At 49.9% G+C, this 24,279-nt stretch overlaps 1 protein-coding gene across 1 annotated transcript in view; it reads left to right on the forward strand.

Annotated features, from left to right (window-relative positions):
* The window catches only part of SMG1 (SMG1 nonsense mediated mRNA decay associated PI3K related kinase), a 1,471,505-nt gene that overhangs the window by 1,241,932 nt on the left and 205,294 nt on the right, over positions 1-24,279 (forward strand). The window contains exon 54 of the mRNA XM_085628855.1: positions 11,328-11,797. Within this exon, the coding sequence (XP_085484981.1) occupies positions 11,328-11,797 (470 nt within the window). The remainder of the gene's footprint in view (positions 1-11,327; positions 11,798-24,279) is intronic.

Below are 24,279 nucleotides of genomic sequence, written 5' to 3' on the forward strand. Positions count from 1 at the left end.
CTCACCAGAATCGGATGTATCACATCTCCACATCCTGAAGGTTGAATGGTATTTACAATGGGAAAGCCTCATCTCCCTTAACCTTCAACCTTCTACTGGTGGCCACTGGCGAATATGTGATTGAACACGAGCACCATCTGATGTACTCATTTACCAAGGTTCCCTCTAGCTTGGGGATGAACTGTTACGCAAAGGTACTTTGAAAATCTCAGACTGCCTCAACCATGTTTTATTAGTGTATCACATCTAAATGTCTTTGCGTTTGGTGTTAACTTTTAACTCAACATGCTGTGAAAGTTGTCTTTTCCCAAATGTATGCCTCTTGCAGGACATCTGCCACTATCAAAATTGTATTTCTGCAGTGTTTTGAAAACAGACCCACCCAATAAACGTGCATAAACTACAGTGTGTTTAAACCAAAATGGCTAGTTTACCTGCTATGAAAGAAAGTTTACTAAATCACAAAGCACTGTAGTCGGTACACTGGCTGCAAGTTGAATACATAATTAAATTCAAGCTACTGTCCAACATGCAGAAGACCTGGGAGAGAGGGGCTCTTGTGATTTAAAGCACTAGCACTATATTACAACACAGTTTAAAGATGTAACCAAGTGGTAAACTTTGAAGGGTTGAGGGTCTTCATTATGATTTGGTCTGATTAAAGATTCAATAGGGGTTCCACTCATTATGCTATTTTTTTCCTTAACGCAATTCTCTCACACAATTCCATTTTCAACAACTAGAAGACTGGATAATGCATAGCATCTAAATATGTATCTGAAAGAAACACGTTAGTTAGATTCCTCACCTTAGAATATCCCCAGGCGTCAGGCTGGATCCGGAAAGATTTTTCGTCAGCAATAGCCTTGCGCGTCGCTAGGCATCGTCTGCGGCTCCGCGTCCGGCGTCGTGATCGCCGGGATGACGTCGTCGGAGTACTTAGACGCCGCCCTCGCGCACTGACGTCAGTCCTTCTTTTTTCCACGCCAGACAGTGCCGATCCGGGAAGAGCTTACCCTTTTAGTCATTTTTTGACTAAACTTTTTGACTCTTTTGGTCTATTCTGTCGACTCGACTCTGGTGCCGGTAGGATGCCTGGTTTCAAACCCTGTGACTCCTGTAGCCAACTGATGTCGGTTACGGACCACCACCGCCGGTGCCTCTACTGCCTTGGGGCCGACCACGATTCCGCGTCGTGCCTCGACTGCCGGGCCCTGACTTCGAAGGCTAGGCGGGAGCGGTCCCGCAAGCTACTGGAGTTCCGGCACTCGGCTCCGCGTCGCTCCCGGTCGAGGAGGAGGTTGAGGGACCGGTCGCGGAGCCGCAGTCATCACCACCACTCGTCTGGTTCCAAGTCTTCGGGTAAGTCGAAGCATAGTAAGAAGTCCAAGAGGCGAAATCGCTCTTCGGACTCCCCTCGCAAGTCGCGCGACTCGGCTTAGGGTTCAGGTGGTACCACCCACGCGACTCCGTCGGAGCCGCAGGAGTCGCGTCCGTCCCCATACCCGCCGGTCCCTGGGACCGACGCGACTCCGGCGGAGATCAGTGCCTTCCTCTCGGCCATGAGGGGCCTGGCTCTGCCAGCGACGCATGCCGGCGGCACCGTCGCCGACTTCGATTCCGATGCCGCAGGTCCCCGTGGGATCCAGGCCTGGATCTCAGTTGGTGCCGGTCGACCTCACGACCCCTCCGCTGGCGCTGACTCCGGTACCACCTCCGGCGCCGCCTTCGGACGACGCCGTTCCCCCGGTCCGGGCCCTGCGTCAGAGCGGCGCCATCCGGCGCCGCGACCGAAGCCGATGGGTGGCAATTTCATCTTCTGCCCGTTTCCGATCATTCCACCTGTCTACCAGGAATCGGATGACGGTGTCTGAGGACCCTCTGGCCCTACAGGGCCAGTTATCACAGGACTGAGCAGCTGAGCTGGGGGGATGCCAGTGGCCTTGATACCTCCCCTGATACTGGCTTCATCTCTCCTCCGACTTCCGGAGGAAGGTGCTGCATTCTCTGTGGTGCTACGCAAGGCGGCCGAAGCACTTGGGCTGGAGCTGCCTGCTGTGGCCGTGAGGACAAACCTCCTCACAGAAGTGCTTCAACAGTCAGCAAGCTCCTCGGAGCCTCTGCTGCAGTTCACTGAGGCACTCAGTGACGTTCTGAAGGGCACCTGGTCAAAGCCCTCCACAGTTCCTCCTGTGGACCGGAACGTGGCGCAAGGCCTCTTTCAGTAGTGGAGAGAGCCTTGGTTAGATCTATTCGCCACCGAAGAGAACGCGCAATGTCAGCAGTTCTGCGCGTTGGAGTTTCCGGGGACGCCTTTCATCGCGAGTGGAGTTGCGGTCTGTTGTACGCCTTTCCGCCTATACCCCTTCTGCCCAGAGAGCTGAAGAAGATCAAGCGTAACTGGGCCCAAGTCATCTTGGTCTCTCCGGATTGGGCACGATGATTCTGGTATCCCGAGCTGTCGATCGATCCCCCGATACAACTTCCTCTTCAGGAGGACCTTCTGTCGCAGCAGCAGGGGACAGTCCTCCACTCGAACCTGTCCAGCCTCCACCTCCATGCGTGGAGATTGAGCGGCGGCAGTTGATGCCATTTGACTTGCCTCCTGAAGTCTGTGATGTGATTCTGGCAGCCAGGCGTCCCTCCACAAAATCGGTATATGCCTGCAGGTGGAACAGATTTGTGGCATGGTGCACAGCAAAGGCTGTGGATCCCCTTTCCGCCCCTCTTTCTGAGGTTCTCCTCTTTCTTCTTCCTTTTGCCCAGGAATCTATCTAACTAATGTTTCTTACAGATATATCGTTACCGAAGGTAAGTAACTTTTTCGTCAAACTACAAATTACTGTTACACTGAAGGGTATTCCTTGTTCATTTCAAGCCTGTAGTGAAACTATGCTTTGTGGTGGGTACTCCATCTAACCACGGATTCCTTACCTTTAGAATGTCACCCAGGCACTAGCCTGAATGAAGTTTTCACAGCAGTGCTCCTGTGCGCCGCAAGGTGGTGTCATGCGGTTCCACATTGGTTTCATTCCAGCCCGGAAGTGATGTAGCAGAACTGCATATGTGTCACCACTACGATGTCTATATCTTGGTTGACTCTTTCTGTGCCCTCAGATGCAAAGCACAAAACAATTCTCTGTACCATTGTGCAGATCTCAAATTTGTGACCTTTTTAGATGGTAAAAAGAGACCAATCCACAGAACGGGAAGATGGAAAGGAAGTGAGTAGTCTGCGTTTAGATAGAGAATCCAGCAGAAAGAGCATACTTGAGTTAAGTAACTTCTTCTGATGGATACTTCTAACTGCAGATTCTGCACCTTTATAATAGATACCAAAGCACTATATCCCAATGGTGGAAGGTCTGAGGAGGGGGCTCAAACCTAAAAGTCCTTCACTATCTAATAGGTCAATTACCCTTGCTTTGGGACCTGGTTGTCAGGTCAGTAGTGGTTCATGAAAGTATGCATTGACGCCTACGTTATGGCGTGACTGGTGTCAAGGACAGGCACTCAGCGTGCCAACGCAGTCTTGGCCCTTATGCGAAGAGCCCTCAATACTTCTGGAGGTTGCTTTTTGGCCAGTTATAGTAGATCTTTATGCACAGTACTATCCACCTGGACTGAGTCCTTTTCTGCACCACTTTTTCTTTCTTAGCCACAGACAACCGCAAGAAAGCTGCTTGTCCACCTTATGGACTTTGATTCGATTGATGTGAATCTTCAATAATACCCAAAGTCTATGTGGAACACAAGGTGGGTTCTAGGGCTCAGACGGCACCAAGATTGATCCACTTGAAATAACTTGACTGGAGGCCCTGCGGGTCCTTTGGACCCAAAGGTGCACCAGAGGGAATGTGAAGATTGCCAAAAATATGCAGCATTGCCTCTTTGAAAGCCTTTACCCCCTGAGGCGTCACCGATGCCCTGAGAAATTTGGTGGGCAACGGTACCAGTTATGGGAGCTGCTCCTCGAGCAAGATCGATTGTCAGTACAGAAGTTGGGAGGGTGTCAAGGCGAGAGTCGTGGAATGAGATAGACGCCCGCTTTCATGACATATGCTTTTTCTTGGACTTACTGGATGGTGCTGTGAAGACCTGTCACAGGAACAGGTCCGCACCCTCGACATGGATCGAGACGTTCGCGAGGTCTGTGACTTCTTTCACTGTTCTGCAAATTACTGCTTCGCTTCACTATCCAAAATTGCCTTACGGTGCTTTGGGGCACTTGAAGTATTGCCCCAAGCCCAAATGCCAGAGGCAGACCTTCTGCGGGACCTTCATCGACATTGGTTTCAATCAGTCATGGCATGTTTGAACACTGCTGTCTTCAGTAGAATAAAAAATTGGTAATCGCTTGTCAACCAATGGAAAGTAAGCAGAGCTCCGGATCCACGTTTAAAGTTGCGGAAAGAAAAGATCTGATGTCGGCACGCATGAGTTGCACTTGTATGCGGCTCCGCTCCATAATTTCCAGAGCGAAACAAGGCCAGTGTGAAAATATACAACGCCACTTAGTGGTGTGTGGCAGCGCTGCTATGAAAACCCCTGGTGCATGGGGGATAGTCTAAAACTGACAAATCTAAGGTTAGAAGTTTTTATCAAAATGGAGTTTGCAAAGGATTACAGCCTCTAGGATTTGTGATTGTTGAGGATTGCAAGCATTATGGAGGAAGTGTGAGCGACCTTTTTGTTTCAGCATACCTTACTGACGTGTGCCTGTGGTGTGCAGTATGTAAATTGGTACCTCACTGAGGCAGTTTTGATGTCTGGTGCTGCTGTAATTACTTAACAAAAGCAACAATAAATCAAAATCTTTGCTCAAATATTATTTACATTAGAATAGCAGAAATTGTACTCTGCATGGTATGCTGCCTTACAGCAACTGCAAAGCAGGACTGCACATTTTTAAGCTTTACTGTGAGTGTTCCCATCTTGATGGCTGCAGACAGCAACAATATACAACACATCCTGTTCTCATCTCTCCTTCCTACCTCACCCTCCTCACCACCAGCATATAATTCTAATGCTGAATATATCTAACTATCAGAGCAAGCAAACCAACCCCCTCTGTGGTCCTTCATACTAGTGACTGTATACATACTGGAGCATTAACTCGGTGTTGAATACTGCCACTCAACCTAATACAGGTGCTTGATATCTGGAGTCTGATATTATCAATACTGTGAACTCTCGATTCTTTTTTTCCAGGGCAGGGGCTGAGAGCAGAAGCACAGTATGGCCCCCCTGTCAGATCCCTGCAGCACTACGAGGGAGCATACAGACCTCCCACTGTCTGGGCCAGCCATACCCTGGTTCGCTGGTACTACATATTCTGGGATGGACAGTCCGAGTTCAGTAGTAAAGCCTGGGGATGTGTGACCGCTTCCCTTTCACTCAGAGCACAGCATTGGAGCAGCAAGACAGATCCATCCCTGTTCTCCAACTGGCTCCCCCACCATTATTTTTTGTCTGCTCTGAACAGGTTGAAAATGTCATTTGATGTGTTCCATAAATAGTGGGAAAACTCACAGGAAAGGACTCTTGAGAGTTCTGCTTTCTTTTTTCCCATTTCGGCGAAAGAACTTGTAGAATATTTTGTGCCAGCTTAATCTGACATTCGCATTAGTGGTCAGTTTTGAGAAAAACGTTATATTTGAAGCATGTATGGCTGTAGATACACATGCTTTGCATTAGTCCACTCAGATGATTGCAAGTTGTTCTTGTTTGAAGAACTCTTTCGAGCCGAGAGGCTGTGTGACTCCTCCTCTCGGTGATACTGCACATGGGCATCGACTCCATTGTTACTTTCTGCCGACGTGTTCGGATGTACTGTCTCGCCCTCCGGTTCAAGATCTTTTTGGGCTCCCATTGGTTCGCCAGTAGATCCCTTTACTCAACGGTGTTGTCTCTATTGCATAGTTACTCTTGCCTTCCGAACAAAAGAAACATTTTGCATGTTGTGTTCTTTCACTCGCCTCCACTTCCTACGGGCTATGCCTGACTGAGGCTTTTTAAATTTAACCGCTCCAACCGAAAAATGAGCTGCTAATGGAACGCACTCCTGTCTAAATTTGCATTTCAAAATACCCGCATACCGAACCCCATTTGGTTTGTACTTGCCTGGCGCCCAATCAATGGGAAGATACCTGTGAAGCCTGTAGGTTGTTCCGATCTAAGAAAACCCTTAGGAATCGACATGCACAGCGCCTATAAATGCAGCGCAGACATTTCGACGGCACACCCGACATCTTTGGTTGAAAAGGCGAAGAAGAAGAGGTGGCCTTGGAAGCCCAAGAGGAATCCTTCTCCATCCACGAATCAGAATCCGAGGCTGAACAAGATCCAGTCATCTTGGAGTCTTCCGAGAAGCGTCGGACCGCAAGTGCACCTGCCCAGATACCAAAATTTGCTCCAACCTATGAAACTACTCATGTGCCACCACTGTACAAAAGCCATGGCGCATGGAGAAGTACAGTCTCGGATGCCCGCCCTCCGGCTCAACATTGAAGCATCGGCCTACAGCACGGGCCCTCACCAAATCTGATTCGGCACGAAACATCAGATGTTCGTACCAAAAGACAAAGGGCACAGTGCTTCAGCTCTGACCACACCAGCACCAAAAACTAAGCATTTACTGGCATTGAAATTCTACTCCTTCGGACTGAAAACTCCTCCTTAGCCTATCCTCGAAACCATGCAAAAGCGGCTTGATCCAAGGCAAAAGACTTTGCAAATTCACCCCAGAACAAGGATGATTATTCTTTTACCGGCATTGCCTCAACCCTCTAAAAGACAATTGTCTTTTGAAGAGGCGATTGATGCTCCTGTTCCACCTCTCAAGAGGAGGAAAAAGGACATTGCCACTAGCCCTTTAAACATTCCTGTTCCTACCTCTCCAACTTGACCAACACCACTCCCAGCCTCCACTCCACCACCTGCTTTACCAGACCAATCTGAAGAATGCGATATTTCACCACATTCACCCATATTAGATGAAAATGATAATATAGGAGAGGACTCACATTGTAGGCACCCATGGGACGCCTATGATATAGAGCCACAGGGGACTGCAGATCCAGACCTTTACCCTGCACGCCCATCCCCACCAAATGATGTTTCAGCTTATCAGGACTCAATAGCCATAGCTGCATCTTACTTCCAGGTGTCCTTACATAAGAAGCCTATAGAGGATGACTTCCTCACTACTGCTCAGCGAGGATCTCAATATTTACCAATGCTCAGAGGAGTGCTACGTCATGCTGATGACATTTTTAAAGACCCCGTAAATCACGTATAATCGCACCAAGGGTCGACAAAGAAAATAAGGCAGCACAATCTGAACCTGTGCATATATATATATATTAGAGGACAGTTAAACCCAGACTCCATGGTGGTAGCCAATGCAAGAAAAAGAGCTAACCCCCAAACAAGTCGGGACGTACCTCCCTCAGACAAGGAGGCTAAACTTTGACACCTCCGGAAAGCGGGTTGCAGCCCAGATTGCTAATCATTGGCGAATTGCCTATGCTAAAGCCAGTGGTGAGGGTACAGGTGCATGAGCCCTGTACCCCTACAGTGTCTAAACTAATTCTTAGACATTGTAAGTGCAGTAATGCCATTTAAAAGTATATGGTACTGGGAGTTTGTCATTACGAACTCCACAGTACCATAATAGCTTTTCTGAAAACTGGGAAGTTTGGTATCAAACTAATCAGCACCTTAAACCCACACTGATGCCAGTGTGGGATTTAATGAAAAACGACCTAACACTATTGTCCAGGCTGAGTGGCTGCTCCCTAGCTGCCACCACCAGACCTGTGTCTGGACCCCTGGGTCGAGGGCCTGCTGCTCTCGGGGGTCTGAAACAATGCACATCCTGGGAAGAGGTGCCAAGCCTCCTCCCCCAGGATGGGCAGGGTCCACGAAGGGGAAGCTTCAAAGGTTTGCCGCCTTTGTGAGCTTCCCCAGGCCTTTTGCTGATTCCAGCAACTGGCCCCCACCGGTTCTGACCCCCACTTTGGGCGGGAGTATTGGCGTGGAAACCAAGTGATCCAAACCTTTACTTACGAGTAATGCCCCTAAATCTAGTATTTAGGGGCACCCCTGAACCTTCCCTCCTCACACAAGAACCAACTAAGAAGAAAAGAAGGACCAAAGAAGCAATGCTAAAGCTAAGAAGAGGAGGACCCCCACTGACTTGGCCCCAGCCCTACCGGTCTGTCCCCACCTCGAACCTGCAGAAGCAAAATCCCTGTGTGTCCTGCAGCCAGCAGCCTCAAGAACCCGAATGACCTGCCCTGCCTTCCACCCCAAAGACTGGCTCTGGCCAAATCCGCGAGCCTGCACCACTCTGCACCAGACACCCATGGCCTGAGTTCGAGTGGCCCAACACCACAAGGAGGTCTCCCCAGCGATTCTGACCTGAGATCAGGTGATCTATGACCTGCCTCAACCCTCTCCACGACGCCTGCGGTCTATTTCTGGAGGATCCCCCAGACCGCGACCGGAGCTGGTAAGAGAGCCCGACGCCTAAAGACACCCCTGCACCCGAAGTCCAACGGCCTTGGGTGGCCCACCGATGGCGTCCCAGCATCCCCAGGCACCCCAACTTACCTCTCCAACTGATGGTCACCTCCAGAAGATCTATGTCCTCGAGCCTGCAGTCATTGTTGAAACCGGAGAATCCCCATTGAAATCAACAGGGCACCCGACGCCAAAACGGCACCCGCACCCAGCCGCCCCTGTGCCGCCGTCGGTGTACTTTGGGTGCTAACTCGGATCCCACTTTGCCCTGAGTCTAACACCAGGAGCTTTGCTCCCACAACCCTGAGCAGCCACCAACCGGTGGCCACCTATCCCCCATTGGAAAACATTGGGCCTTAGCACTCTGCACCCAGCCGCCGTAATGCCGCTGAGGATGCTTTGAAATTGCATTCTGGACCCTGGGGGAACCCTTGTTCTAACCCCAGAAACTCAACCCCAAAGATCGAGTACTTACCGGTTAACCGATAACTTAATTTCTCTTCATAGGAATACATTGACTGTTTTCCCTTGAAAATTCCTTGTGAAAAGTGTGGAGTTGATTTGTATGAAAACCGGAAAAACTGCAACTATACAAAACTGATTTTGCTTACCTTTTAGCTAGGAAATGCCCCAGTGTGAGATCTAGGCATATCACGCTGAGTAGAACAAGTAACTTAAAAAGTAATCTGAAAAGTAATTTCAAGATTTTGACTTACCTGTATTTCAACCAATTCCATTTGAACTTAAATTCAATTGTAAAACAAAGCTTAACATTTTTCAAAGCATTTAATTCACTTACCTGTGCCAGGCTTGGCTTGGTTCATAACTTACTAATCTTTTTATACAAACAAAATTGGTCTGAGTTCATCCTTTGAGTGTGTCACATCGTTTGCTGATTTAGTGTGTACAACAAATGCTTAACACTACCCTCTGATAAAGCCTTATTGCTCGCCTATAACATCACAAATAGAGAGTAAGGTGCTATCTACTTTTACCACGGCCTACCTTAGGGGTTCCACTGAACTCTGTGCACACCATACCTCATTTTGGTATAGTATATAGAGAGCCAGCTTCCCACATCATCATCGCTACCCATGTGTGTGTGTATATATATTATATGTGTGCGTGTGTGAATATATATGTATATGTATCTATCTATATATATATATGTATATGTATCTATATATATATATATATATATATATATATATATATATATATATATATTATCTACTGGCGGTCGCCAGTAGATAGTTATAGTTAGGACCGAGTTTCCATAGGAAATCTCAAAATTCTATTTTAAATAACTTTGGCGCCGGTTGATGAATCCTCGCGAAATTTTCAAAACTAATGGGGCGCTCCGCTCAGCTCTTACCCTGAAAGTCTCGGGGTGAATCGTCAAGCGGGGGCCGAGAAAAAAGGGGGGTCCCAAAACGCGTTTTCTCCATGCATTTTCCCATAGGACCTTTAGTCGAAGGTACAGCCCGAACGGCTGAACCAAATTACTTGAAATTTGGCAAAGAGGTAGTCCTCAGGTCAGGGATGTGCCTTTTGCATATATGGAGTCAATCTGTTCAGTAGTTCCTGAGAAAATTGCAGTTAAAAGTACATAAATATCTATAAGCGTGCACCCTTACGTGCGCGAGCGGATTGGTGGTTACAGGTCAGTCAACGTTCGAATCGGTCGAAATCAGGAAGTGTCGGCCGCCATTTTGTTTGTTTTGGGTGCGACACTGAAAAGGAGAGGTGGCGAACGTGAAAAGGGGCAGGGTAGAGAGTTCCTGACCCCCTAGCCTTTGTCAGGGGGTCCCTGAAGGATCCCGAAGGGTGAAAAAAAACTTCTTTTTTTTTTTTTTAAATCGTGGGGTGCGCGCACCGTGCGCGCACGGTGAAAAACCTTTAAAAAAATAAGAAATAATACATACATAACTTAGCATTTAAAAAAACGTACAAATTCACTTAAAAAACCATAGGTTTCACACACGTTATAGTTAGGAATTAGCATTTAAAAAACCTTGCAAATTCACTTAAAAAACCATAGGTTTCACACATGTTATAGTTAGGTGGACATTTCACTCGTAAAATACCAATGAAATTCCACCGTTATAATTAGTTTAGATAACTACAACTCGCGCGACCGCCACTCTATCACAAGGATGATGTCATCAGTGATGTCATGAGTGATGCCACTGACCATGTTATGAGTGATGTAATATGTGAAGTCATCAGCAGTGGATTGCGGGCGCACGAGTTATAGTTATCTGAACGAACTATAACGGGGGAATTTCATTGTTTTTTTACGAGTGAAATGTCCACCTAACTATAACATGTGTGAAACCTATGGTTTTTTTAAGTGAATATATATATATATATATATATCCACTCTCACAACTCTGTTGTTCCACCCAGACATTTGCATCCATCTGTTGGCACCCTTGAAATTGCCTACATTTCCAATCCAACCTACAGACACATTGATCATCTATGCACCCAACCATCCTTCTACAAACTGAACCGTGAAGGCATTCACACCCATTTTTCCTGTTTATTCACCCACACTCATGCATCCACTGATCATTCACCCTCACACACATGGATTCTTGTGCCTGCCTAGGTCTTCCTGTATGTTTATTTAACGTATGTCTATGTCTGAGGGGCCTTAATGTTTGTTAGTTTGTATGTGCCTTGGTGCCTCTATGCTCTGTCCCTTTATGTGCCAGTGAAGCACAAAACAGAAGCTACAAATTGGCTTTTCAATACATTTTTGTTATGAACACAAGTTTTTTTTTTTTATCTTGTAGGAACAAGCTCTCTTGAAGATAAGAATTCAGTAAATGGGCCATCGCAAATGATCAATGTGAAAACCATGTATCGGAATTCCTGTTTCAGCGAAGATCAAATGTCCAAACCAATAAAAGCATTTACAGCTGATTTCGTTCGACAGCTTTTAATAGGTCTCCCAACCCAGGCCCTTGGACTTAACTTGTGCAGTTACATTAGCGCTCTGGGTGTGGATATTATTGCTCAAGTCGAGGCCAAAGATTTTGGAGCAGAAAGCAAGGTTTCTATTGATGACTTGTGCAAGAAGTCTGTGGAACACAACATCCAAATCTGCAAGTTTTCACAACTTGTCATGAACAGGGCTACAGTTCTAGCTAGTTCCTATGATACAGCCTGGAAAAAACATGACTTGGTGCGTAGACTGGAAACAAACATTGCTTCTTGTAAGACAAGCCTTCAAAGAGTCCAGTTGCATATTGCAGTATTCCAGGTAAGAGCTTATAAATTCACTTGCTTTGATGCTTTCCTTAATATTGACCCTGTAAGTTACCTATTATTTTGTATGCAAGTTCAAGGTATTTAGGAGTCCTTATAAAACAAACTGTTACACATGCATCCACAGGTTATGTTTCATTCCATGTTTTTTATTGTCACTGCCAGGCAATCACGTTGGTGGGGATGGTGTATTCCAGAAGCTCATTATAATATGGCATGAAATAACGTTGTGCAGAGCCCTGTTTTTATTCTGTAATTGATTTTCAAAATGCTAGAAGGTTTCAAGTTCGGAATGTGTTCATTAATAGTCATTATAACTGTGTGCACGGGACCCAGTCTCACTTCAAATATACTTATACACGTAAAGCGTTTTAAAAAAAAAAAAAGCCAACGTGGGAAAAAATAAGAAATAATTATGGGAGCTTTTACAGGCTTTAATGCTCACATTTTATTTATTCTTAAAAACACTTTTGTAAAGAAAACTTGTTCGTGACCCTGTTTAATTGGAAAAATTATAGAAAGTGGCGGCAATGCTGGTCATCTTTAGAGGCTGAAGAACTGACTGCACCTTTAGTGACGCACATTACTCTAGCATAGCAGATCACATCACGCTGTAGCTCTTGCAGTTAGGTCAGTTCTGTTTTTCCGGCTCCTGGTGTAGGGGTCCTGGGCCCTGAGCTATATCTTTTTGAGACAACTTTGACCACAAAACCTTCAAAAATGTTCATCTTTCATCGCCACTCGAGATGTATGCTGTTTTAATCCATTTCCAGGTGAACATTTATTTTCTTTTTCCACAAAATGCTCTCACAGTTTATGAAGTGCCTTCCTTTGGAAAAAAGAAATCTGCTTTTTAGCCACATAACCTTTGCTTCATGAAAGCCTGCCTGACTCTCACCAACCTGAGAAGTGCAAGCACTACCTGACCTTTTCTGAAAGGACAAAGAGACAGAAATAACAGGAGAGAACTTGGGGGCTCTCTCTATCGCTGTTGGCTCAAACATCTGAGTACTCCCATAGAGGAAGATCAAAGAAGAGGTCACATCCTCTTGTGTTGTGTCATTTCCATTCAGCGGGTAAGACATTGCTGACTGGTACATAGGCAGCCTGCTCACTAGTGAAGTACCATTTGACTTCTAAGAAATCTAGGAGGTCAATGTTGAAAGACAACTCGATGTTGAAATCTAGCTAAACACCAAGACATCATAATGTTTGCATCCACTTCATCGGTCTTCCTCTTTGAATAAGAAATTGAGGTCTGATGCCTCCTGACAGTCTGATTTGGAATACTCGTAGGCCTGCTCTCCTTTCAGAGACCTCATACCCCCAGTAGAAAGGTTTTCGCATACAACTTAACAAAGGATATCCCATCATTGTTAGCATTATGTCACCTCCTGCTGTTCATCACTGATGACTCCTGTGGTTCAGAACCCTGAGTAGAGCAGCAATGACAAATTAGAGGAAATAACACAGAACATAGAAAATTAAGCAAACCTTTACAGTAGAGAGAAAATATCCTTAGTTAAACATGGTGGAGTGTCCCAATCGATTACGATAGTCTAACCCGTTAGTAACGGATGCTTCCCTACAGGGCATGGAGTGCAAATAGATCACCTTCAAGCCCAGAAACATAGTTTAAGAAAGATTCAACTTATCACAAATATTTTATGCATTTCAGAGCTGTTCACCTAATTCTTTGATCATTCCTTTATATCCTGCAGCAGTTAATTGAACAAATAAGTAGTCAGAAGATCCAGCGTACTATCTTGAAGCATAGATTATTTCACCCTCTAGGTATTACTAGAAACAAAAGGACAGTGCTCTTTCTATAGACTGCTCATGGAAGTGTCTGCATGCATTTCTGACAGTAAACCTGAGAAAATAATTATTTATCAAGCTGGCATATTCCACGTCCAGAATGATTTTCGTACTTCCATAGTAGCTACTACAGTAGTTGCTCACCAATCTTCACCTGTTAGGACTACCGCACTTGATCTTCACAAATTCAACTGGCAAAGCCTTTACCCAGTCCTTCCTTTCCTGAGCTTGGTTTCTGAACTCATGAATCTGATAGAGACATCTAGCTGTAGATTCCTTACCATAGAATTTCCCAGGAGTCCGGCTGAATCTGGAAGAATTTTGCTTGAGCAATACCCTTGCACGCCAATAGATGGCGTCAGTCGGCTCCACGTGATGTTGTCCGTGCCAGAAGTGACGTCTGTGTCACCTATATAGGCACCACATCGGCACGCTAACATCCGTTTTTTTCTTTCTGCGCCTCCTAACACAGATCCATGAATAGAGCTACCGTCTGTCACTTTTTGACAGACTTTTTACGACATTTTGTCGCTTTTTGGTGAGTAGTTTTTCCTCCGTGTCGAAGAAGACTGCTGGATTCGCACCATGCGGTGCCTACCATCGCGCCATGTCAATGACTGATCCACACTTTATTTGTGTCTGGTACCTGGAGCGTGACCACAACTCAGTCGTGCTCTGTCTGCCAGTTCATGGATCCGGAGGCTTTGAGGAAGCGGTCCCTAAATCTGCTTGCGGCGCAGCATTCGACTCTGCACGGTTTTCCCCCGAGGTCTCTTTCCGTTCAAGAGGAAGATCCAGGCACTGCTCCGGGAGTCTTAAGTCCTTGTCCTCCCACTCAGTCGTTGGGTTGGTCAAATAAGATGCATAAGAAACTCAAGAAGTCGAAGTGTGCTTGAACTTCTCCCCATTCGTCAGCCAACGAGACAGAGGAGTCTCGATGCTCTAAGCCTCGTGCTGCAGAACCTGCGCCTAGATTGACTCTCTGCATCCCTGCCTTTCCGGGAGCCGGAGCAACCCCTGCCCAGCTTAAAGAATTCTATGGCACAATATGCCTCCTATTTTGGCGACCTGACTCTCCCGGCTCACCTTTGGTCCTCTGAGGCTCAGAGAGGGCTTCATCGGGTTCCATAATGGCCGATCCAGCCCCGGCGCCGAAATCCCCTAATGAATCTGGTGGTGGATCCGAATGGCACGTGTCGTGTCCTTGTGACTTTTTCCATTGCCGGCCCCTGCGCCGAGACAATTGACGCTGCCGGCAACTCCCTGGCGGTGCCGGCCACATTCTTATCACTGACGACCCGGAGCCAGATTGACACCTATTGACGCCAATTCATGTGCCAATGGCACCCTTGGGTCCTGGGTCGGTTTCTTAGCCTTATTTTGATGGGCGAGGTGTCGCTGGACCCTTTACAAGACCAGCCAGAGCATGAAATTTACTGGCATGAGGAATTGGATGAGGCCAGTGGACTGGATACCTCCCCAGATTCTGGCATGCTTTCCACCCTTACCATGGCTACGGAGAAGGGAGCTTCATATGCTGTGGTGGTGAGAAGGGCAGCCGAGGTCCTTGGCCTTTAGCAACCTTTGATGGAAGTCAAGGCGAACATCTTGACAGAGGTCCTTCAGCCGGATGTCTCCTCATCTGAACCGCTCCTGCCTTTTAACGAGGCCTTGACTGATATCCTTCCGGTGACCTGATTCAAGCCAAGCACAGGAGCTCCTGTGACTAGGACAGTCACCTACCGCCATTGCCCTGCACTGGGCGACCTAACATTTCTCACCAACCACCCTACATCCGAGAGCTTGGTGGTCCAGGCCTCTACCTCCCAAGGCGCGTTCCCTTCCGCATCCTACAGACAGGGAGTCCAAGAGGCTGGATAGTTTGGGGCAAGAAGACTTTTTCTTCCGCCAGCCTTGCATTGCTACCAGTGAATACTGCATGCCTATTGGGCCATTACGCCCACTCCTTGTGGGAAACGGTTGCTCAAATGCTGCCACAGGTCCCGGAGGAGGTATGGGCCATTCTCTCCTAAGTGGAATCAAACTAGAGAGATGCAGCATAGCTCAACATTCGTTGTTGGCTTGACACCACCGACCTGCTGGGCAGAGCAGTGTCATCGTGAGTGGCTGTTCGATGCCACGCCTGTCTGAGATTTTCTGGCTTTTCTGGGGATGTCCAGACCTCCCTTATGGACATGCCCTTTGATGGCAGCCGTCTCTTCAGAGACCACGCAGACATGGCCCTGAAGCGCTTTAAGGACTCGCGGCCCACGGCCAAGTCTTTGGGCCTTTCACTGACCACCCGTCCCCTGTCTGCTTTTTGCCTCGTTCATGGCCATGGAAGGGGTTCATCCACACCAGCCATATCCCAGCCACAAGACTCTGCATGTTCAGCAACCTCTGCGCGGACTTAGGTGCGGCTCCTTTCGACCCTGTGGGTCAGGTAGCCATAGGTCGAATCAGTCCACCCCTCCACCTGCAGCCTCTAAACCTTTCTATTTCGGCCCTTTAAGATCATGGGTGTTCGGTTGGTGACAGGATCAGCCATCACCTCCACCACTGGCAGAACATCACATCGGACAAGTAGCTTCTTTAGATAGTTAAAAGGGGCAACTACCTCCCCTATGAGATTTCCCTCCCTTCATGCCTTCGACTTACGACCGGCTGACGGAGGGCCACCTGAACTTGATCCAGGAGGAAGTAAGGACTCTCTTGGCCAAGGGAGCCGTAGAGAGGGTTTTGGTGCAAGAAGAAGGCTGTGGTTGCTATTCCCGCTACTTTTTGGTCCAGAAAAAGGATAAGGGCATTCTCCCTATTCTAGATCTACGATCCCTCAACTACTTCCTCAAAAAGGAAAATTTTAAAATGCTCGCTCTTGCTCAGGTCTTGTCTGCCCTAGACCCTGAAGACTGGGTAGTAGCGTTGGACTTCCAGGACACCTATTTTCTCATTCCTGCCCTGCCTGCCCATTAGCTCTACTTGCGGTTCACGGTAGGCCATGAGCACTTACAATTAACAGTCCTACTCCTCTGCCTGCGGCACAACAGCCTGCTGCACCTTCCACCCCATCTGAACAGCTGACGGAAGTGGACAGGTCTGTTTTGCAGTAGGAAGTGCTCATAGTTTTGCCTAAAGGAGTCATATGATTCTGGTCACAGAAGTTACTCCTGTATTTCCTATGCCAAAGAAGGAGGGGGGCCTTAGTCATGTTTCAGTTCTCTGCCCTCTAAATACCTTCCTCAGTAAGGACAAATTCAAGATGCTAGTACTGGCCAGGTTTTTTCTGCCCTGGATCCTGGAAACTGGATGGTAGTGTTAGACTTGCAGGACACTTTTTTACATTGCCGTCCTGAAAACCCACAGGTGTCGTCTGCAGTTCAAGTGGGCCAGCAGCATTTTCAGTTTGCAGCATTCCATTTTGGCCTCACCAGTGCCCCTCAAGAGTTCACATCTGTTTGGACCGCACAATGCCACCTACCAGCATGCCAGAGTAGTTTTTTGAGTTTCTGTGACCGGTGTATCACTGTTGGGTTGGGAAGGCCATTTGGTAGAGGTGGAGATCAGCGGACTCTGATGTCCGGTGGAAGCCTAGCTCCACATCAGTCTTCTGAAGTTGCGAGCAATCCGTTTTGAAGACCTTCCTTCCAACCATCAAAAGGATGCTGGTACAGGTTCTTTCACAGAGCACCACTGCCATGTAGTACTGCAACAAGCATGGTGTGGTTGAGTGTTTGGTCCTCTGACTGAAAGCTCTACACCTTTGGAAGTGGCTGAATCACCTCTGGTCTTGAACAACCTGTTGGGATCTCTAAATGTCATGGTGGACAAACCCAGCCATAGATGCTAAGCGGATCATTAACAGTTTCTCCTGGAGGTGACTCAGGACGTCTTTCGGGGGAGCTTGTCTTAAACTTTATTCCACCGATTAAAATGCACAATCTCAATACTTTTACAGGCTTGAGTTCCCAAGACGGTATCTTTTTTTTTTTTTTTTAAATTTTATTTTTGAAACTTTAGAGCAAAAACATACAGCTGTATTCAAGAGAGTGACAAAGAGTACATAAAATCCACAGTATTGATACATAGAAGGCGTGGAGTAAGAGAAGGTAATACATTTCAGGCATTGTTGGCGAGATCAGCAGCATAGACCCGTGCTGAACAACATACAGTTTTTCACCCAAAAAAGTCAGCGCATGGCTCCCCCACCCCAGGGGGGGGGGGGGCACCCCAACACCACTCACCCCACAAAAGAGCACAACATGTCGGTCGGATGTGCGGCCCACATCTACAACGCCCACAGTGCTAGCATACCATGTCAGCAGCCCAGGACAGCCACTCCCGCCAGCACCCGAGGACATCAGGCCGGGCTCACTCAGCCGGTAACACATCGTCCGAGGCAGTCACCCCAGCCAGGAGATAGCATCACAACGGCGCCCAAATATCCGTGGGCTTAGACGTAGGCGGCATAAGCTCAGAGTACGTACATATCTGGTCTTGACAGTATACGAGATCCCGCATCCAGTCCTTAAATTTTGGGGCCCTGCCTCTGCCCCAACGACACGCCACACTCCTCTTAGCAAGCAAAAAAGCCAGCGCAATGAATTTGCGGTGCGTCGCCTGTATAGGCTCTACAAAGCCCAGGAGGGCAAGGAGAGGGGAGGGCACCAGCACTGTCGATCATCTTTGAGAGCGCGTCAAACACCTGGCACCAATAGCGGTGCACCTCTGCACATGACCATGCCAGGTGAAGAAAGTCCGCACCGGGAGCCCGGCATCGTTCGCATCGATCATCATCGCGGAGCTGATAGCTGTGAAGCCTGGCCGGTGTGTAATAAAGCCTGTGAACGTATTTGTAATGGATAATTCTGAGCCGGCTACTGGAGGAAACGCGCTCCGTCTGCATTAAGCAAAATTGCCACTGCTTATCCGTCAGCGGGGCCGGCAACTCTCGGTCCCATCTCTCCCTGGCTGCCAGCTGCGGCGCTGGCGTTGAGGAATGCACCGAGCGGTATATTTTGGAAACGAGCTTGGCTGGAGTGTCGTCCCTCAATATGCGCTGTAGCGGAGCCATGTGCGGGGGTTCCTGTGGGAAGCTGGGCATGATCGCCCTCAACCCCTTTCGGAGGCGGAAGTATAGGAAAACATCTAGGGGAGAGGGCTGTATGCCGTCATACAGGTGCTCCATGGATCGGAACGTCCCATTATGGTATAAGTCCCCCCACGTCTCTACATGTATGGCGTGAAGTAATTTCCGGAAGCCCGCCTCCTGCAACAAGGGCATATGCGGGTGGTAAGCAAGGGGCATCAGCGGCGCGTAAACCAGGTCCAGCCTGAGAGTAGCAGCCAATTTGTTCCACGCAGTCACCGTGCTAAGCAACGTCGTGGGCGTCTTGTCTGTTCCCTGCACTGGGATGTACAGCGCGCCCTCTATAGGAATGGGGTGCGCCAGCCAGTGTTCGGCCGCAAGCTGCGGCATGTATCTAGGCTGCCGCATCCAGAAGTAGGCGTAGTGCGCCTGGGCTGCCTGGTAGTAGAGCTCGAAATTGGGAATGCCAAACCCCCCCTGGCCGTAGGGCTTAATGAGTATCTCCCACTTGAGCCGGGGCGACTTACCGCCCCACACTAGCCTGATGAGTTCCGAGCGCAGTTGCTTAAAAAAAAAAGCACCGGGAAAAAAGGGAATGTTCAGAAAGAGGTACAGGAGCTGCGGTATAATCACCATTTTAATCAAGGACGACCTGCCAGCCATGGAAAGGGGCAAAGCGATCCAACGAGTAACGCAATCCGCAATGCGGGACATCGCTGTACCATAGTTGGCCCTTATAAGCTCTTCCCTGTTTTTTTCTATACGGATGCCCAAGTATTTAAAATCCCCCTCACACCAGGCTAGGGGAAAGTCCAGCCCGAATCGCTCAGTGGAGGCCGTCAGGGGGAACAGACACGACTTCTTCCAGTTGATCTGGACACCAGAAATCATGCCAAACCGAATAAATTCCCGAAGGATCGGGTTGAGATTATCCTTAGGGTCGCGGACGTAGAGGGTGATATCATCAGCGTACATGGATATCAATATCTGCCGCTGGAAGCATCTCAGAGCCTTGTCACGATAGTGCTGCCGCAATTTAGCCGCCAGAGGCTCCATGGCCAGGGCAAACAGCAGGGGCGAGAGGGGGCACCCCTGTCTGGTGCCTCTGGTAATAGGAATGCAGTAGAAAGCTGGCCGTTCACCAGCACATTTGCCGTAGGAGCAATGTATAATAGCTTGATCCACGAGATAAATATGGTAGGGAATCCCATGCGCCCCAACACTTGGAAGAGATAGTCCCATTCAAGGGAGTCAAAAGCCTTCGTGGCATCAAGGAACACGGCGGCCATGGGGAGGTCATCATGCACAGAGTTGAGGATCGAGAAGAAAGTTCGCAGATTATGGGACGTAGCCCGCCCCGGCACAAACCCGGCCTGATCAGGGAGTATCAGGTTAGGGAGGAGCAGGTTAATGCGAGTGGCTATGATCTTGGCTAAGATTTTCACATCGCAGTTGAGCAAGGAAAGAGGCCGGTAGGAGTCACAGTCACTCGCCTCCTTCCCCGGTTTAAGAAGCGACGTGATGAGGGCCATGCGCATCGAAGGGGGCAGGTGGCCCACCTCCAGTGCATCCTCATACACCCCTCTCAAGACCGGCGCCATAAAATCAATGTAGGTTTTGTAGAATTCGATTGGTATCCCATCCAGTCCTGCGGTCTTGCCAGATCTCATGTGCATGATTGCCTCTCGCACCTCATCCAGCTCAAAGGGGGAACTCAGGAACTCTCTTTGCGCGTCACTAAGCCACCCCAGGGAAACATCTGCCAGGTAGTCGTGCAGCTGTAGCTCCCCAACTCTGGTCGACGCATACAGCACGTGATAGTGTGTTACAAATGCGTTGAGGATTTGCGCAGTATCTCTGTACAACGTGCCCCCACAATCTCCATGATAGTATTAGACGGTCGCACCAGCCTAATTGTCGCTGCCAGGGCTTTCCCCGGCCTCTCACCCTCACCATAACTCCGAGCGACCCAGTATTTGCCTCTAAATTTTGTTTCCCTAGCAGCCTCAGCAGTGTACTCCGTGACTTTGTCCCGAATATCCGCCAACGTGGCGTCAGGATTTACAGCCAACGACGTCTCCAGCGCCCGAAGATCAGTCTCCAAGGTGCGCAGGCGCGCCATAATACTCTTCAGTACACCCGACCCCTTTGCAATGCACAGACCACGCAGGGTCACCTTGAACGCATCCCAGATAGTCTCGACATCCTTCACGGAGTCCTTGTTGCGCGTAAAGAAGTCCAAGCAGTCCTCCCGAAGCTCCTCCTGGAAAGGGGCATCAAGGAGCATCATGGGCTGCAGATGCCAGGCCGCCAGTGGGGGGCCGAGGTCCGCAGCCCTCAAGGTAACGCGTACCGGCGCGTGATCCGAGAAGGTGCGCGGAAGATGTCGCGCCGCAACCAGCGCCGCATGAAGCTGTGGGGCCAGAAAGACATAGTCGAGCCGAGCCCAGGAGCGCGCCTGAGCCGCGAAATGAGTACCCTCACGGACCTCCGCGTGGACGTGTCGCCATGTGTCAATAAGTCTATGCTCCTCTACGATCTCAGATAGCACCCCCCTAGATCGGGTATAATGATGTGGGGCCGGGTGGGACCTGTCCATCGTCGGATTGAGCGCAACATTAAAATCACCCCCCAATATGAGGTGCTGCGTGCCCACCCCCACTATGTCTGCACCCAGGTCCGCAAAGAAGGTAGGGTCGTCCACATTGGGACCATAGCAGCACGCCAGGGTAACCGCCCTGTGGCCTAGCCTACCCCACATCAGGCTGTATCGACCGTGGGCGTCACCTTTTGAACCCGACAGAACAAAGGGGGTTCCTTTTTTAACCAATATTGCAACTCCGCGAGAGTATGATGAGTAGGAAGAAAAGGCGGTGTACTTCGCCCACTGACCAGCAAAGGTAGGAGCTGACTGCGCCTTGAAGTGGGTCTCCTGAAGGAACGCGATGTGTATTGTGTGGCGATCTAGATAGGACAGGATTTGTCTACGCTTTCGGGGGTCACCCAGGCCTCTGACGTTCCACGTAAGGATGTTCAGGTCAGTATCCCCCATAGACGGGTCAGTACAAAACAGAAACCTGATGCAGTGGCACAGGGCTCTCGCCCACACATCTCCAACCAGCCATGCACGACATCCACTCTACTCATCTCGCTCAGAGGCATCGTACGTCCATAGCACTCACAAGCCGACAAGCCACGATAGGATACACCTCCAACATTTGTATGTTCTACTCGCCCTGCCAAGGGACATTTTCGAGCCCACGCAGAATAGACCTTCGTCACATTTGTAGACAGTAACACCCAGACCACAGCTGCGCCCAACAATGGAACAACATGAAGAAACATTCCCGACCCCCCACCCATCCCCGCTAAGTGTACCAACCCGCGCCCCATGCAAAGTGCAGCCGCGAAGCGCCCAGAAGGAGCGCGATAACCCATCCCACAAATCCTCAAACTAGGTATGCCCCTCTCCACCCAGGGACCAGCCCCGTTATGCAGCCTCCCCAGTCCGGTGGGCAGAGTCTGAATCCCAGGGAAAGGAGCCCACCCTGCGCCCCTGCCGCGCAGCCTCGGACCATATAAGATCAGTACTCCACCGCCCCCAGCTCCATACGCCCCTCTGGCACGGCCGGCAGAATAGGCCATAGAAACTTGGGGCCTTGCGACTAACCTGGGGGCAGCAGCGTGAGCCCCCACCCGAAGGGCAATGCAACCCAATAAGGCTGTCAAATCCTGCACAGTGCCAAAGGGCCCGGCAGTTAGCAGAAGGGGCCCTCTCGGCCTTCGCCGTAGGACAGTCGCAGGTACACACAACAGAGTCCCCAGGGAAAGCCTCGCACCCCCTATGAGCACCAACCCCCCCGCAACTCTCAGGGGGGGAAAGGAGGAAACTGGCAAGGCCTCGAAGCCCTCAACCCCACCCACTGAAGCAGCCCCAACTCGCCAGAAAAAGGAACCCACCCCCCACCCATCATTACCATCAAAGAGCTCAACAGGAGCAACCAAGTCAATTTAGTCAATGGGGTACACCCTACGGGGGTCATCCAGGGGCACACATATCCACCCACTGCGGCCCGCTCCCCATCTGAGACACAGGAAGCGGGGGAAAGGGTGGTGCCTGGAATACATTACCGATCACCGACCAGCACACGACCAGGACATTTTCGATCAGTCTAGACGCCGCCCATCAAGTAGGGCTCGCGTGACAGGTCACCGGGAAGAGGCAGAGGAGCCGTAGACTAGTTCAGGAGCAAGGCCCAGGTGACCAGCAGGCTAACAGTTAATGTTCATCCCCCGGAGTAGCATCCTCTTCTTCAAGTCGTGCATCCCGCACTCGGCGCAGAGATTTCAGGAAGTCCTCCACTTGTTGCGGGTTCATGAAGAAATGTTGCTTCGCTTGATGGGTGACCCGCAGCTTCGCAGGATAGAGCAGTGCATAGTCAATTTGGAGTGCACGGAGCTTTTTCTTGACATCAACGAATTTGCGCCGCTGCTCTTGAACAACTGGCGTGAAGTCAGGGTAAATAGTGAAGCTGACACCCTCGCAAGAAAGGTTTTGGTTCATACGCGCAGCCCGATAGTTTAGGAGCCGCGCGATGATGGGCCTAGGTGGGGCACCAGGACGGGGGCGCGGCCCAAGGGAGCGGTGCGCCCTCTCCACGATGAACTGTTTAGAGAAAGTCTCCGTGCCAACAGAGGCCAGCAGTATCCTTTCCACGTATTCTTCCATGCGCCCCGTATTGGTGGACTCCGGCACACCCACCACGCGAATGTTATTGCGCCAGCTGCGGGCCTCCAACTCCTCGTTCTTAGCATCGATGACCCTGAGAACATTGTCCATTTTTGTAAGTTGCGTAGTGTGGGCTGCAGTGGTATCATCATTATCGGATATTCGCCGCTCGACCTCGGTGATGCGTTCCTCGTGGGCATCGATTTTCTGGGCGAACGCATCCACGCGGGAAGAGAGGCGGTCCACCTTGTCCACCACAGTGGCAAAGCCCTGCCTCATCTCACGTATCATCTGTTGGAGGTCCGGTGGCGAAGCGGCCATGTCCACGTCCGTCGCCGGAGGGCCCTGTCCGCCTCCAGCATCAGGCGCACTCCGCAGCCCCGTCTTGGCGACCGGGGCAGCAAAGGACAACTTCGACTGCTTATTGTCATGTTTGCCCATCGTGGGCTCGCCGAAGGGGGACGCCGCCCAGCTCCAAACGGCAGTGGGCGCCCCACGCCACCGGCAGGGCAGAACCAGAGGACCACTGGAGCCGCCCAGCCCCCGCCGGCGGTCGCACAGATAGTGGCCCAGTCCGACACCGTGGGAGGAATCAAGTAGGGGTGCTTGGCGTCAATCCTCTCCGCCACAGGGACAGCGCCGATCAGTACCTCTCACCCAGTAGGCGCCGCTCTCACAGTAGCAGGGTGAAGACCCGCGGCCAAGGCGCCCAGGGCACGGAAGCCCAAGGGCCAGCGATCCCAACCCCCGGACCAGAATGGGGGGGGGGGGGTCAGAGCCAGCCAGCAGCGCCCGCCGTAGTGATCAGTCCAAGCTCAACGCAGCTGCCAAACCAAGGTCTCCG

The sequence above is a fragment of the Triturus cristatus genome, chromosome 10 (assembly GCF_964204655.1).
Source record: "Triturus cristatus chromosome 10, aTriCri1.1, whole genome shotgun sequence".
NCBI classification, from domain to species: domain Eukaryota; kingdom Metazoa; phylum Chordata; class Amphibia; order Caudata; family Salamandridae; genus Triturus; species Triturus cristatus.